Genomic DNA, 17,117 nt, shown 5'->3' with positions numbered 1-17,117 from the left:
CGCGTGAGGCCCGGCGGCCCCACTGTGGGTGGAATGGGGCAAGATGGGAAGGGCGGGTAAGCCAAGCCCACAGCGACAACACACAGTTCGTACCCAGGAGAGTTACGTGAGCCGTGCCTGGAAAGCAAGAAAGAAAAGGAGATTTGAACTAACCGGCTCAAAACAAGGGAGGCGGGAAAATGGCACCAACACAACCAGGGCTAAAGCCAGGGAGCAAGTGGGGTTGGCAAAGCCAAGCCAGAGAGTCTCTCTCCAGGCACATTTAGGGGCCGGGCTGTGGCACAGGCTGGTGAGCAGCCTGCTGTAATAAATCACTCTGACCATGAGGTCATGAGTTCAAGGCCAACCCGTGGCAGGGTGAGCACCTGTCAATTAAAAAATTAAAAAATAGCCCCTGCTCGTTGCTGATCTAGCAACCCGAAAGATAGTTGCATCTATCAAGTAGGAGCCTCCGGTGGCCAAGGGGATAAAAGCCTTGTGACTTGAAGGTTGGGTTGCTGACCTGAAAGCTGCCAGGTTCGAATCCCACCCGGGGAGAGCGCGAATGAGCTCCCTCTATCAGCTCCAGCTCCATGCAGGGACATGAGAGAAGCCTCCCACAAGGATGGTAAAAACATCAAAACATCCGGCCGTCCCCTGGGCAACATCCTTGCAGATGGCCAATTCTCTCACTCCAGAAGCAACTCCGGTTGCTCCTGACATGAAAAAAAAAATCTATCAAGCAGGAAATAAGGTACCACTTATAAAGTGGGGAGGCAAATTTAACTAATCTACGATGTTGGAATGAGGAAGTGCCGTCACAGTGGATGATGAAGCAGCTGCTCCTCTCTGTGGCCAGAATCGAACATCCCTTCAGGAGAAGGTTAAATTGCCTCTGCGTCTGTCTCTGTCTCGGTTCTATGTGTATATGGGCATTGAATGTTTGCCCTGTATGTATATAATGTGATCCGCCCTGAGTCCCCTTCGGGGTGAGAAGGGCGGAATATAAATACTGCAAATAAATAAATAAATAATACAGTAGAGTCTCACTTATCCAACACGCGCTTATCCAACATTCTGGATTATACAACGCTTTTTTGTAGTCAATGTTTTCAATACATCGTGATATTTTGGTGCCAAGTTAATGATGTTTTGGTGCTTAATTTGTAAAACCACAACCTAATTTGATGTTTAATAGGCTTTTCCTTAATCCCTCCTTATTATCCAACATATTCACTTATCCAACATTCTGCCTGTCCGTTTATGTTGGATAAGTGAGACTCTACTGTAATAATTTCTAAACCGGATTATTTTTTTTATCGTGTCAGAAGTGACTTGAGAACGTACTGCAAGTCGCTTCTGGTGTGAGAGAATTGGCTGTCTACTGAGACGGTTGCCCAGGGAATGCCCAGATGTGCTACCATCCTGCTGGGTGGCTTCTCTCATGCCCACGCAAGTTAGAGCTGACAGATGGGAGCTCACCCCTTCTCATGGATTCAAACCGACAACCTTTAGGTCAACAACCCAACCTTCAGATCAGCAGTCCAGCAGGCACAAGGGTTTAACCCATGGCGCCACTGTGGTTCCTGTCTAAACTGGATAGGAAGCAGATTGCCATTCATATTCAGGGAAGAAAAGTCCTGCTTCTTCAGTACTGGAAAGCAGGTGCCACGGGTCATAAAAGTAACTTGTGGAAATATAGACAAACAACTGTTCCAAGCTATGAAGTCCTTGGAGACTTCAATACATATTGTCTAAGGAATTTCAAATAAGGAGTCAGCTGGCCCCATTCTTCACTTTCACGGAGGTCCTGTGCTCCTGATCCCAGCGAATGTGAAGGGCTGGCTGGCTATATATTAGCTTCAATATGGGGTTATTTAAAAAAAGAATATGAAAAGAACAGATTTTGCTTCCAGGGCCACAATCTGCCTTTGTTGTGTTCCCACTCTGCATTGTATGTGTGTATCAGGTATGGGTATTTTGGACTTCAACCCCTTTATGAAAAACAAAGGTTGCTCAGAGCCGTCTTTACAGGGAATCATTATGGTATTAGGGGCAAGGGAGGAACGGAGCAGGGAAGGGAAGAAACCAGGGCATTTCGTCAAGTAGGAAGGAAAAGCGGGGTGGAAATGTTCTGCTTCCCTTTAGCATAACACTTGGACCCTTTAAACAAAATATCCTGCAAAGCTAGCAAAGAGGAAAATATTTGTAAGGATCGTCTCAAGAACACCATTTTAGGGGAGTGAGACATTTTTTTGGATGCCCTTCTACGATCTCCTCGAAGGGGGAAAAACAACCTCTTCCAGAACTTCCAGAACTCACCTTCATCCTCGGAAACGTCCAGGATTTCGTCCACCGTCTCTGGGAAACTCATGCGGTGCTTGTCGCTCAATGGCTGCAAGAAGCAACGAGTTGTTGTTATTATTATTATTATTATTATTATTATTATTATTATTATTATTATTATTAATGACACAGCAAACAACATAGATATGCTGGATTTCTGACCCTTTGTGTGTATTCTTTGCTGACTACAGTTTTCACATGTTCATGCTTGATGTTGTCCAGCTGTAATATGCCCAGATATTTATAGGCCTCTGGCTGGTGACACTTTATTGTTTGGCCATTAGGCATATTTATGCCCTCACTTTCAATGATTCTTCCCTTCTTCAATGCCGCTGTCGAACATTTGTCCAAACCAAACTCCATGCTGATTTTTTGTGTGTGTGTGTCAGGAGCAACCAGAGTTGCTTCTGGAGTGAGAGAATTGGCCGTCTGCAAGGACATTGCCCAGGGGACACCTGGATGTTTTGATGTTTTACCATCCTTGTGGGAGGCTTCCCTCATGTCCCCACATGGAGCTGGAGCTGATAGAGGGAGCTCATCTGCATTCTCCCCGGGTTGGAGTCGAACCTGGCAGCCTTCAGCAACCCAACCTTCAAGTCATGAGGCTTTTATCCCCTAGGCCATCAGAGGCTCCACTCCATGCTGATATCAGTGCTAAAAATTCGGACAGTGTTAATCAGAGACTGGATTTCAGTTTCCGTTTTCCCATACAGCTTCAAGTCATCCATGTACATCAGATGCGAAATTTTGTGAGATTTCTTAGATGTTTGATAGCCGAGATTTGTTTTTTGTAAGATTGTTGACAGAGGGATCATGGCAATAATGAAAAGCAGAGGGGACAATGAGTCTCCCTGGAAAAATCCTCTTCTGATGTTGACAAGTCCATAGCTTTCATTTCCAACAAACAGTTCAGTTATTATTATTATTATTATTATTATTATTATTTTATTGTATGACACAGCAAACAAGGTAGATATGCTGGATTTCGTTTCACAAAATCACAAGTCGAACACTTCCCAAGTGTCTAGGACTGTGTGATGTATTTTCAGATGATGCGTGCAGACCCCAGTAGGGTGGCCTTTTGCAATTGACATGTCGTAATTTTGTCAATGCCTATTGTTATTATTATTATTATTATTATTATTATTATTATTATTATTTGATGTTTTTCATGTTAGGAGCGACTTGAGGAATTGCAAGTCGCTTCTGGTGCGAGAGAATTGGCCGTCTGCAAGGATGTTGCCCAGGGGATGCTCGGATGTTTTGATGTTTTTATCCTCCTTGTGGGAGGCTTCTCATGTCCCCGAATGGAGCTGGAGCTGAGAGAGGGAGCTCATCTGTGCTCTCCCCGGCAGCCTTCAGGTCGGCAACCCAACCTTCAAGTCACAAGGCTTTAACCCACTACACCACCGGGAGCTCCATTAATTATTTGATGAGTGGACTGCAAGAAAGTCTGGGAACCCATTTGTAGGCCCATCAACCATACTTTTCCAGTGCTTACCCTTCGGGTGAGAAATGATGGAAATAAAAAATAAACAAATTACCCTTGGAGCTAAGGCAATGCATTGAAATACGCGCATATATATACAACACTGCGAGGCATGCCTGGATGTGGAACTCACCACAAAGCTGGTCTCCTCAGTAACAATTTTGAGGACATCCGTGACCGAAATATAGCCCAGTCGCTTGGCAATGGCCAGAGGGGTTGCTCCATTCTGCAGAGAGACAAAGGAAAGAGCTCCTTAACAAACCAGTTTTGCACCAGGACTATGTACAACTTCAACTTTTCCTTTTTAAAAAATATGGCCTTAAGAATTTCAATATGGCTTGCATAAATTATACAAATTGGAATAGTCAAAAACATTGGGTGCTGGAACAGAACTTGGGAAATCCAGTGCTCCACTGAGCCATAAAGCCCCTTGGTGACCCTAGGGCAGCCTCTCTTCCTTTTAACTTCTCCAAACCCATGAATTCATTGTGAGGATTGAGATGGGAGATTGACAGTCAAGGATGAAACCTTTGATGTGCATGACACCTTGATCGCCCAGACAAAAAGAAGGTCCTAAGTCGTTCTAAAGGAAGTTTGAAGTTTCAGGACATGAAAACCTGGTCTCTTTCGAATTCCTGCAAATCTTACTCAATAGCTCTGGATTTTGGGGGGTAAGACCCCTCTAACCACGGAACCCATATCCACTATCTACAATGGACAGAAACTCTAACCTGGTCTCTTCAAATCCCTGCAAATCTTACTCAATAGCTCTGGATTCTGGACATTTTAAAGTTCACCAAGACCCCTCTAACCACGAAATCCATATCCACTTTCTACAATGGACACAAACTGTAACCTGGTCTCTTCGAATCCCTGCAAATCGTACTCAATAGCTCTGGATTCTAGTCGTTTTAAAATTCAGCAAAACCCCTCTAACCACGGAACCCATATCTACTTTCTACAATGGACACAAACTGTAACCTGGTCTCTTTGAATCCCTGCAAATCGTACTCAATAGCTCTGGATTCTGAACATTTTAAAGTTCACCAAGACCCCTCTAACCACAGAATCCATATCCACTGTCTACAATGGACACGAACTGTAACCTGGTATCTGCAAATCCCTGCAAATCGTACTCAATAGCTCTGGATTCTGAACATTTTAAAGTTCACCGAGACCCCTCTAACCACAGAATCCATATCCACTGTCTACAATGGACACAAACTGTAACCTGGTCTCTGCAAATCCCTGCAAATCTTACTCAATAGCTCTGGATTCTGGTCGTTTTAAAATTCAACAAGACCCCTCTAACCACAGAACCCATATCCACTGTCTACAATGGATACAAACTGTAACCTGGTCTCTGCGAATCCCTGCAAATCTTACTCAATAGATCTAGATTCTGGCTGTTTTAAAATTCAACAAGACCCCTCTAACCACAGAACCCATATCCACTGTCTACAATGGATACAAACTGTAACCTGGTCTCTGCAAATCCCTGCAAATCTTAATAGATCTGGATTCTGGTTGTTTTAAAATTCAGCAAGACCCCTCTAACCACAGAACCCATATCCATTGTCTACAATGGACACATTGTGATCCAGCATCTCAGTAAAGAATGGCAACAGAACTCCAAATTAAGCCAGATACTTGAGATGAGGAACTCTTTGGCAATGTTCACTCCAGGCTCAACTGCAAGTGGTATGAAAAGCAAACACATCTGAAACCAGAATGAGCAGCATCATCCATTTATGTTCTGCACTTTGGGCATTTTTTTGCATATAGAAACACATCAATCAATGTCTGCCACATCAAAAGATCGGCTGAGTTGTCACACACGTCAACGTCGCAGGCCAGATTCCCACGTCATCTCACATCTTTTCAAAAGCAACCCTCTCCAGGACATGGTGTTCATCTGGATCAGCGACCCTGCCTTTGCCGGTCTGTGTGTGTCTGCACCAGGCATGGCTCACAGGTTTCATACTCACCGAACTGACTTCGTTGGGCGAGGCCCCGTGTTTGAGCAAAAGGGTGACGATGTCCGTGTGGCCCTGCTGTGCCGCCTGGTGCAGTGGCGTGTATCCCAGCTGAAAAGGACAAAAGACCCAAACACTCAGCAAGCATTGGACCATACTACGAATACTTACAGGATCAGATTAATACGTGTGTCTTAGTCATGGATTTGTCTTCTGTTATTATTGAGTCTCCTTGTGGGGAGAAAAATCTGGGTATGAATAAACATAATAATAATACTTATAATAACAATGTAACACTGTTTAATGCCATTTACTGTTTTAAAGATTTTAAAGCTTGCAACTGTATCACATTATTGTTCTGACAAGATGAGTGCCAGGGGGTCAGGGTGTGAGTAGGTGGGTTTCTTCAACACCATCGATCAACAGCTCCGGACCAGCACCCTGATGAATTGGTGAACTTCTACCCTCACCAATTCCTCCAATGTCAGACTCAAAGACATCTGCAGTCTGAAGTTCAAACACTTATTTAATATTTACAAAGATATTTACAAAGCAGCAAAGTCCATCACTCGAAGCCGCACGTCTCTCACAGTACAACAGAGAGATAAGAAGGCACATTCCTTAGTCCGAAGGAAGTTCCGACCTCCAAGGCCGGACAGGCTGTCAGTCAAACTGGCCTGCTGTTAACTGTTTCATTGCTGAAACACACACTTCAGACTGCAGATGTCTTAGAGTCTGACATTGGAAGAATTGGTGAACTTACTCTCACCAATTCCTCTAATGTCAGACTCAAAGACATCTGCAGTCTGAAGTTCAAACACTTATTTAATATTTACAAAGATATTTACAAAGCAGCAAAGTCCATCACTCGAAGCCGGCATTCTTCGGCTCGGCTTGTCTCTCACAGTACAACAGAGAGATAAGAAGGCACATTCCTTAGTCCGAAGGAAGTTCCGACCTCCAAGGCCGGAAATCATGTCTCATATGTCACAGCAGGCTGTCAGTAAAACTGGCCTGCTGTTAACTGTTTCATTGCTGAAACACACACTTCAGACTGCAGATGTCATTGAGTCTGACATTGGAAGAATTGGTGAACTTCTACCCTCACCAATTCCTCCAATGTCAGACTCAAAGACATCTGCAGTCTGAAGTTCAAACACTTATTTAATATTTACAAAGCAGCAAAGTCCATCACTCGAAGCCGGCATTCTTCGGCTCGGCTCATCTCTCACAGTACAACAGAGAGATAAGAAGGCACATTCCTTAGTTCGAAGGAAGTTCCGATCTCCAAGGCCGGAAATCATGTCTCATAGGTCAGTCAAACTGGCCTGCTGTTAACTGTTTCATTGCTGAAACACACACTTGCAAAACAGCAGAAAAACTTGATTTACATTTCATATACACACAACCAAAAATCTAACAATTCCTCTCTGAAATGTCAATCAATGTTTTACACTTAACACTCTAAACATATGATAACAAACTCTATCACAACCTTTTACTCTAAAGCACACAACTCCTTTTCTCCTGGATTTCCACCGACTATATTACATGTTCCACCGGCTACATTGTAATGCGCAAAATGCCATGTGGGAGGCAAATGTATTAATCTCCAGAAATTCGTGTGACATCTGTAGACGGTCCACGTTTCGAAGGCATACAACAGGGTTGGAAGGACAATAGCTTTATAAACAAGCATCTTGATATTCCTACAAATGTCCCGATCCTCAAACACTCTCTACTTCATTCAGAAAAATGCTGCATTCGCAGAGCTTAGACAGTGTATCTGCATCAGCAATTTATTACAGTCTATGACCAGCATATATGAAAATGGGCACAGGTGCCCAAAAAGGGAAATCGCAGTTCCCATAAAAGTCAAATAAAAGGACAAGTTAAAAACATGTTATAATAAAAACGAATTAAAAACAGACTTTTAGCAGGATCGGCTAATATTAAATATCGATCCACTAAGAGGCTCTGGAGAGGGATATACTGTATATACTCGAGTATAAGCCTAGTTTTTCAGCCCTTTTTTTAAGACTGAAAAAGCTCCCCTCGGCTTATATTGAGGGTCCTGGTTGGCTTATATTTGGGTCAGCTTATACTCAAGAATATATGATACATTTATTATTTTTCTCTATTATTATTGGTATTATTACATTTATTATTTTTCTCTATTGTTGTTGCTACTATTACATTTATTTTACTCTATTTTTATTATTAATAATATTTATTATTTCACTCTGATCTTATTATTACATGTATTATTTTCCTGTATTATTTATTATTATTATTATTATTATTATTATTATTATTACATGTATTATTTTCTTGTATTTATTATTATTATTATTACATGTATTATTTTCCTGTATTATTATTATTATTATTATTATTATTATTATTAATAATATTTATTATTTCACTCTGATCTTATTATTACATGTATTATTTTCCTGTATTATTTATTATTATTATTATTATTATTATTATTATTATTATTACATGTATTATTTTCTTGTATTTATTATTATTATTACATGTATTATTTTCCTGTATTATTATTATTATTATTATTATTATTATTATTATTATTATTGCATGTATTATTTTACTCTATTATTATTAAAAGGATACATAAGCACATTTACATTGAAGAAGATGAGAATAATGATTTAAGCAGAGTTGGACAGTTTTATCTTAAATTTGAGTTTTATGTAAATATTATTTATTTATTTATTTATTATTTATTTATTTCCGATATTTCTACCCCGCCCTTCTCCCCGAGGGGACTCAGGGCGGCTTACACAGTTAATGTAATTTTGTTGCTATAGTAGAGTCTCACTTATCCAACATAAACGGCAGAACATTTGATAAGCGAATACGTTGGATAACAAGGAGAGATTAAGGAGAAGCCTATTAAACATCAAATTAGATTATGATTTTACAAATTAAGCACCCAAACATCATGTTATACAACAAATTTGACAGAAAAAGTAGTTCAGTATGCAGTAATGCTACTTAGTAATTACTGTATTTACGAATTTAGCACCAAAATATCATGATGTATTGAAAACATTGACTACAAAAATGTGTTGGATAATCCAGAACGTTGGATAAGCCAATGTTGGATAAGTGAGACTCTACTGTATCTATTTTTATTTCTGAAATTTACCACTCTCGGCTTATACTGGAGTCAATGTTTTCCCAGTTTTCTTGTGGTAAAATTAGGTGCCTCAGCTTATATTCGGGTCGGCTTATATTCGAGCATATACGGTAACTTTGGTTTTGTTCCATATTATGTTTTTTAATGTTGGAAACCACTCTGAGTCCCTTAAGGAGAAAGGGCGGTATATAAATAAAGATTTATTTATTTATTATGTTACTAGCTTAAAAAATTGACTTTTTCAAATAGCCGTGTTGCTCGGGCTATTTGAAAAAGTCAATTTTTTAATTGTGCAAAATACATAAGGTTGTGGATTAACTACAACTCAAATTGCGCCAGGTTAATCCCCAGAAACTCCATCAGTACTTAAAGTTTGTTATGTTGGGCAAGTTTGCTCTGGATGCAAATATTTTTGGAGCAAAGAAAGAAAGCAAAACACAAGACCAGAGCTTTCTTGCTTACCTTGGTCTTCGAGTTGACATCTGCTTGGTGCTGCAGCAGGAATTTCACAAGCTTGATGTTCCCATAATGGCAAGCCACATGGAGTGGTGTATAGCCCATCTGTAAGGCAGGGAGAAAGGCTGTGATTTATTCTCATGATCATAGTATTTGGGGAGCCCTCGGTGGCGCAGCGGATTAAACTGCTGAGTTGCTGAACTTGCTGACCGAAAGCCATAGGCTTATACAACAAGAAGTCACAAATAAAAAGGAAAACAAACTTAAAAGTTACTAATCTCAAGAATAAAATTCGTAACAGTCTCACGAAAGAATGCATCAGCGTTGTTCAGAGGAGATGGAATTTTATAACACCCTTGCCACTGAGAACAATGAAAAAAGGGAATCCCCATATTTCATCCACATATTATAATATTTGGGGCAAACAAACAAAGAATGGTGAAATGTTTCAACAGAAACCAAGTTACAAAAACAAACCCTTTTGGAACATTCTACGGTTTTATATCTCTCAACCATAAGAGCTGATGGCAACACATTGCATCTTGCAGTCATCAAAGCTCTCTCCTCTGGGTGGGATGAATCAATATGCGAAGATATGCTGCCATGACTCCATGCTTTTTTTTCTGTGTCAGGAGCAACTTGAGAAACTACAAGCCGCTTCTGGTGTCTCCAATAGGCTGTCTGCAAGGAAGTTGCCCAGGGGACGTGTAATGAAGTACGAATTTTTGGTTTACAGATGTTATATTTAATTGTGTGTTTGTGTTTTAAAAGGGTATTACAGTTATTGCATCTCAGCACTCAGAGGCTGGTTGCCACGGAGCCAACTGCCGTTTGGTTGAAGAAGTTCAGAGTTTAAAAAAGAAGTCAGTCTGTGCTCTGATGAGGCACAGGGAAGATTGATCCTATGTTGAGGGGATCAAGGAGACTCAATTGTTCATTTTGAGTCAGTTTAAAATAAGTTTGGTGACTTATTTAATGTAGTCTGTGTCCTGGTAAGGAACAGAGAATCTGTGATCGTATATCACAGGGGTGACTGCAGTTTAAAAGTAGCAGAGAAAGAAGTTCTAACTACTTTAAGTAAAAGAAGTGACACTTTAGGGAGTTTGACTCATCTCATTCTTGTATTGTAACTGTTAATAAAAATACCTCTAAGTGAGAAACAACATTGTAACCACTAAGCTCTGTGCCTGAATAAACTTGTTATTGTTCTTCCAACATCTAAGCCTCTGTCACATATATTATAAACCAAGTTACGCTACCATCTAAAGTGAATAAGAAGAAGAAAGAAAAAAAGTAAAAGGTCTCCTCTCTGAGTCTTTGGTGGTTGCATCCTTACAAAGTGGTGGCAGCCATTATTAGCTCCTTACAAAGTGGTGGCAGCCGTTATTAGCTTATTACAGGACGCCCGGATGTTTTGATGTTTTTACCATCCTTGTGGGAGGCTTCTTTCACATCCCCGCATGGAGCTGGAGCTGACAGAGGGAGCTCATCTGTGCTCTACCCGGTTGGATTCGAACTTCCAACCTTCAGGTCAGCAACCCAACCTTTAAGTCATCAGTCCTGCCAGCACAAGGGTTAAACACACTGTGCCACCAGGGGCTATGACTGAGGACTCCATGCTCACATGGAATCAATGACGTGGTAGGGGAACAAATTGTCTTTGCTGCAAGAGTCAGATTATTGAAGTCAAGATCCAAAAGTCTGTTCTTGACTGACTTGACTGAGGAATGCTCCACTGGTATAGCAGGCATGGGCAAACTTTGGCCTTCGTGGTGTTTTGGACTTGAATTCCCACAATTCCTAACAGTCTACCAGCTGTTAGGAATTATGTAAGTTGAAGTCCAAGTTTGTGCAAGCTTGTGGTAAACGGTTGCCAGGAAGACTCACCCGCGTTGTCGCATCCACCCGGACTCCGTGTCGGAGAAGGACGTCTGCCACATGGACGTGTCCCTCCTGGGCCACCAAGTGGAGAGGGGTGAGGCCGCTCTGGAGAAGAAAAACAGGGCTTAGATGAGACACAAAAATGCATGAACTGGATGGGAAACACCGGGAGACACTGCAAATGGAATTATAGAATCATAGAATAATAGAATCCAACAATATTGCAGCACTTTACCTGTTATTTACAACTTTTAAAATGTGCACTTTACTTAGTATATTATCATAGCCTTGCTGTTTTTAATTCTATGTTTTATTAAGTGTGTTTTTATTTCTAGAGGTTAATGTTTAAACTTTATAATTTATGTATGTCTTTGCTCATTGATGTATTGTATATTGTTGCTGTTTTTATCTGGTATTATCTGTGAGCCGCCCCACGTCCCCTTCGGGGGAGATGGAGGCGGGGTATAAATAAACTTATTATTATTATTATTATTATTATTATTATTATTACAGTAGAGTCTCACTTATCCAAGCTAAACGGGCCGGCAAAAGCTTGGATAAGCGAATATCTTGGATAATAAGGAGGGATTAAGGAAAAACCTATTAAACATCAAATTAGGTTATGATTTTACAAATTAAGCACCAAAACTTCATGTTATACAACAAATTTGACAGAAAAAGTAGTTCAATATGCAGTAATGTTATGTTGTAATTACTGTATTTACGAATTAGCACCAAAATACCACGATATATCGAAAACATTGACTACAAAAATGGCTTGGATTATCCAGAAGCTTGGATAAGAGAGGCTTGGATAAGTGAGACTCTACTGTATTATTATTGGAAGAGACTACTTGGGCCATCTAGTCCAACCCATGCAGGAAAAGCACAATCAAAGCACCCCTGACAGGTGTCCATCCAGCCTCTGCTAAAAAGCTTCCGAGGAATGATGCCAACTTTAAGAGGAACCAAAGCCATACGACTTCAAAATCTGCCAGTGAAAACTATTTTCATAGTTTTCGCCAGAAGTTGGAAGTTGGATACTATTCCTGAAATGAATAATTGGATCATTAAAATAATGGAAATAAAAGATATGGATAAATTAACATTTTTATTAAAAGAAAACGATGGTAGTGGATTGAAGAAGACGGACTGGTCACCTTTAGAAAATTATCTTAAGAAATATTAAAGATACGAGTGGGAAAGGACTTATATTTAGTTTTTACATTGACAGTGCTAAACTATTATTTTACAGGAGGAGCAAGAACGGAAGTCACCAAACACCCTTTTCCCAACCTGACCCTTTTTATTATTATTATTATTATTATTATTATTATTATTATTATTATTATTATTATTTTATTTTTATTCTCTTTTTTGCTGTTCTTCCTACTTTTCTATACTTTTATTGTTCTCTCACTTTTATGTATAGGTAAAGGTAAAGGTTTCCCCTGACGTTAAGTCCAGTCATGTCTGACTCTGGGGGTTGGTGCTCATCTCCATTTCTAAGCTGAAGAGCCGGCGTTGTCCGTAGACACCTCCAAGGTCATGTGGCCGGCATGACTGCATGGAGTGCCGTTACCTTCCTGCCGAAGCGGTACCTATTGATCTACTCACATTCGCATGTTTTCGAACTGCTAGGTTGGCAGGAGCTGGAGCTAACAGTGGGCGCTCAAGCCACTCCCGGGATTTGAACCTGGGACCTTTCGGTCTGCAAGTTCAGCAGCTCAGCGCTTTAACGCACTTTGCCACCGGGGCTCCACTTTTATTTATATAAATAGTTTTTCTTTTCTTTTTTTCTCTTTTCTCCAGATTGCACCGCCACTTTTTGACCCTGTCCTCTGTGGTTTTTACTCCTACTTCCTTTCTCACCTCGAATTTTAATCTAGTGTTCATGTGGCCCGCCCTTGGTTTTATTGTTCTTTTGATCTTGTTTAATGTAGTGTATATTTTCTTTTATTGTGTTGTTTAATGTGCTATGATTTGTTGTTCTACTATATTTGTTATATTGTATCGTTCTGGGCATGGCCCCATGTAAGCCGCCCCGAGTTCCCGTTGGGGAGATGGTGGCGGGGTATAAATAAAGTTTATTATTATTATTATTATTATTATTATTATTATTATTATTATTATTATATTTTCTTTCTTTAATAAAAATTTATTTTAAAAAAATCTGCCAGTGAAGACAGTAGAATGAAGAATTGTAGGAAACCAAGCTTAACCAGAGTGCATCTTCAACACTAGTAGGTAACTACTACCTGTCCCTGCTTATATCTGAAATGACTGCAATGCTAAGCCAGTGATGCTCTGCCTCTAGTATGTTTTAAGCCTTAATGCCATACAAAAATAACTCAAGGGCTATGATGTTGTGTGACTGGCAGAGTGGGAACATGCCAGGGCTTTCTTTCTCCGCATCAGCCAGGCTTCCCAGATGGTTCTCTAGGCCTTGATGTGCAGCTGTATCAGCAGATGGCCGGTGGGATTGCCATTTGGGAAAATGCACCCTAAGAATATATTTTGGGAACTATTTTCTACGTGTGAGCTTTGCTGCTGTTAGTAAGCGGAGAAAAATGCCCCAGGAGGAGGTGGCAGGAATGGATCAATACAAGCTGTTGCCTCTATGGTTTGTGTCCTCTTTTGAAATGAAACAGAGACTAATCTAAAAAGAGCCACGGAGTCTGGTCTGTACGTTGCATCCTGGATTATGAAAACACAAAGGGGGGCTCCATTGGTGGATTAAACAGTGCGAAAATGTTGTCAATAGAAAATCTACAAGCCTGATAGCAAGCCTTTTCGTATCTGTTCCCGGTCATCTCTAACGGAAAAAGAAAATGAGCAAAATTGTCTCCTTTTTCAGCAGAGCTTCATAGTAGAGGAAAAAGTCACATAGTGTTCAATTTGGGTCCTGTACTGTTTAGTTTCTCAAGGTTGTGCCAGGATGTTATTTCATGGTCTCTAGTCTGGAAATTACTACAGTAGAGTCTCACTTATCCAACGTTCTGGTTTATCCAACACATTTTTGTAGTCAATGTTTTCAAAACATCGTGATATTTTGGTGCTAAATTCGTAAATGCAGTAATTACTACATAGCATTACTGTGTATTGAACTACTTTTTCTGTCAAATTTGTTTTATAACATGATGTTTTGGTGCTTTGTAAAATCATAAAGTAATTTGATGTTTAATAGGCTTTTCCTCAATCTCTCCTTATTATCCAACATATTCACTTATCCAATGTTCTGCCAGCCCGTTTATGTTGGATAAGTGAGACTCTACTGTATATGAGCCGGTACAGGACATGATGGTGCCACCCAATGACCTTTGGCAGAGACAGGTGATCTGATTGGTCTACCAACCAATTTAGCAATATGTTGACTCTATCACTAGAGTTTTTGGAGGGCACAATTGATTAAGATGAGGTTTGAAGTAATGAAACATTCCTATAGGAACACGTTGTGAACATAATTTAGGACTAGATGGGGTTGTGATCTGATCCAACACAGCTCTCCTTATCTTTTCGTTATCAAAGCCTATATGGCCCCCTGTTCCTTTCCAGGGAAAGGGAATGTGCCCACCTTGTTGCCCAAGTTGCCGTTTGCTTGCTTGGAGAGGAGCAGCAGCACCATGTCGGCGTGGCCCTCCTGGGCGGCCAGGTGGAGCGGGGTCACTCCTTGGGTGGACTCCGCGTTGGCCGAGGCTCCGTATTGCAGAAGACTGCTGGCCACCTCCATCTGGTTCTGCCTGGCAGCGATGTGGAGAGGAGTGTAGCCGTTCTGCAGCGGGGAAATCACCAGGCTCAGCCAAGTCACACAAATTGGGACGGCAAAGCAATCAAGGGCCAAAGGCCATGGGACTGAAATCAATTCTTCTCTATTGTCAGAAATAACTCTTATCTGTTTCAGGCAAGTGTGAATGTTGCAATTGGCCACCTTGTTTAGCACTGAATAGCCTTGAAGCATCAAAGCTTGGCTGATTCCTGCCTGGGGGAATCCCCTCTTGGGAGGTGTTAGCTGGCCCTGATTGTTTCGTGTAGAGAAAGGTTGTCCTGTTACACACAGTATATAATAGAAACGAAGTAGCAAACGTATAATCACCAAGGCACATATATAAACTATTTTACAGCATTATATAAACTATTTCACAGCATTATAGCAAACATAGCATTCATGTTTATATATTGTCAACATAAAGGAGTTCATAAACTGAGGTTAAAACTCAGTATTCAGTGTTGTCTTGAAGCTTGGTAGAAAAAGCATCTCAATTGATGATCTTTATAAATGAGGGTTGTACCCTTTAAACAAATTATCAAAGTCCCAAGCAAGAAAGAGTCTTCAGAATGTACATTCAAAGAAAGCAACAGCAAAAAACAACAAGGGTTCCCGGGGTATTCTATGTCCTTGTTTCAGGATGGGTGTCCCTTCTTCAGGTTTAGTTGCTTCTTGTATAGTCTTCTGAAGATTATAACAAACTGTATTATAAGGAGACAATATAATAGATTTGCTGTTACCAGCACCCAGTAGCATGAAACAAAATTTAAGGATATTTGCAAAAAACTTACTTTCACTTTTCTAGGTAGTGGCTCTGCTGTAATTCCAGCTCAGGATAGCAACTTTTTCTTTTTACAAGAGCGAGCAAATTGACTGATAAGGGCTACTCCCTTTTAAGGACTGTGAGCTAATTGCAAAGCTAATTCACAGGTAACAAGAGAGATCTAATTTATCATTCAGACCATGTGGATGCATAGTTTGTAATTTGGAAATCCAGAAAGCTTCTCTCTGGAGTAGAATCCTTTTAACATCACCATGAGGTTTTATGGTGATCTTTTCTAAGGCACAAAAAGTAAAGCTGGTATATGAGTGGGCTTTCTCTAAAAAATGAGAGTAGAGGGTAGACTCTGATGATTTATTTTTGATGCGTGAGCGGTGTTCAAGTATTCTAATTTTTAACGATCTGGAGGTCATGCCTACATATAGAAGTCCACAGGGACACTGTATAACATAAATGACCTGGTCAGTGATACATGTAGTAAAACTTCGTAGTTGTATATGGATTTTTAGAGTTGGATGTAAAAAATGTTTAGTTCTGAGAGACTGTGTGCAACATTGACAATGTCCACAGTTTGAGTGGCCTCTAAGGTTAGATTTCTTGATAGTAGAAGTTGTTAAATCAGAGCTTATTAGCATATCCTTAAGATTTCTTGAGCGTTTATTAGCTATCATAGGTAAGTATTTGCAACCAGGGATATCTCTAATAAGATGCCAATGTTTCTTAAGTATTTTGTGATTGTTTCGTGCCTGGGATTCCTGTTTTCTGAATGTTGTTCTTTGTTTACTGTCCTGATTTTAGAATTTTTAATACTGATAGCCAAATTTGGTTCATTTTAATTGTTTCCTCCTTTCTGTTGAATTTCTCCACATGGTTGTGGATTTCAACGGCTTCTCTGTGTAATCTTGACATTTCATATGCTGTGTCTAGGCAGGAAGCAGCCAGGCTTTGAAGCTGCAAGGCCATTCAGTGATAATCAAGGTGGCCAATTGCAACATTCACACTTTCCTCCAACAGACAAGAGTTCTTTCTCCCACCCTGGACATCATTCCACAGATATATAAACTCCACTTGCCTAGTTTCCAACAGACCTCCCAACCTCTGAGGATGCCTGCCATAGATGTGGGTGAAACGTCAGGAGAGAATGCTTCTGGAACATGGCCATACAGTCCAGAAAACCCACAGCAACTCAGCCTTCAACACAATATATTTCTGACAGTTTTCTAGCTGCCTGCTAGTAATTCCCTTCTGCAGTACTTTCCCAGCAATTGCAACCTCGG

At 40.4% G+C, this 17,117-nt stretch overlaps 1 protein-coding gene across 11 annotated transcripts in view; it reads right to left on the bottom strand.

Moving 5' to 3' along the window:
- The window catches only part of ank1 (ankyrin 1), a 232,977-nt gene that overhangs the window by 65,650 nt on the left and 150,210 nt on the right, over positions 1-17,117 (bottom strand). For 10 of the 11 annotated variants that reach the window (XR_010000500.1, XM_062961437.1, XM_062961428.1 and 7 more), the window contains 7 exons: positions 14,868-15,065; positions 11,300-11,398; positions 9,419-9,517; positions 5,803-5,901; positions 3,948-4,040; positions 2,302-2,374; positions 94-117 (listed from right to left, as the gene is read on the bottom strand). Coding sequence is in view for 10 of the 11 variants with exons in the window: in XM_062961437.1 (XP_062817507.1) it covers positions 94-117; positions 2,302-2,374; positions 3,948-4,040; positions 5,803-5,901; positions 9,419-9,517; positions 11,300-11,398; positions 14,868-15,065 (685 nt within the window). In the remaining variant the exon portion in view is untranslated. The remainder of the gene's footprint in view (positions 1-93; positions 118-2,301; positions 2,375-3,947; positions 4,041-5,802; positions 5,902-9,418; positions 9,518-11,299; positions 11,399-14,867; positions 15,066-17,117) is intronic. The other variant, XM_062961434.1, reaches the window with a different exon arrangement.

The sequence above is a fragment of the Anolis carolinensis genome, unplaced genomic scaffold, assembly GCF_035594765.1.
Source record: "Anolis carolinensis isolate JA03-04 unplaced genomic scaffold, rAnoCar3.1.pri scaffold_8, whole genome shotgun sequence".
NCBI lineage: Eukaryota > Metazoa > Chordata > Lepidosauria > Squamata > Dactyloidae > Anolis > Anolis carolinensis.
The sequence above is the reverse complement of the archived record's forward strand: the minus strand, read 5'-3'. Positions and strand labels throughout refer to the sequence as shown.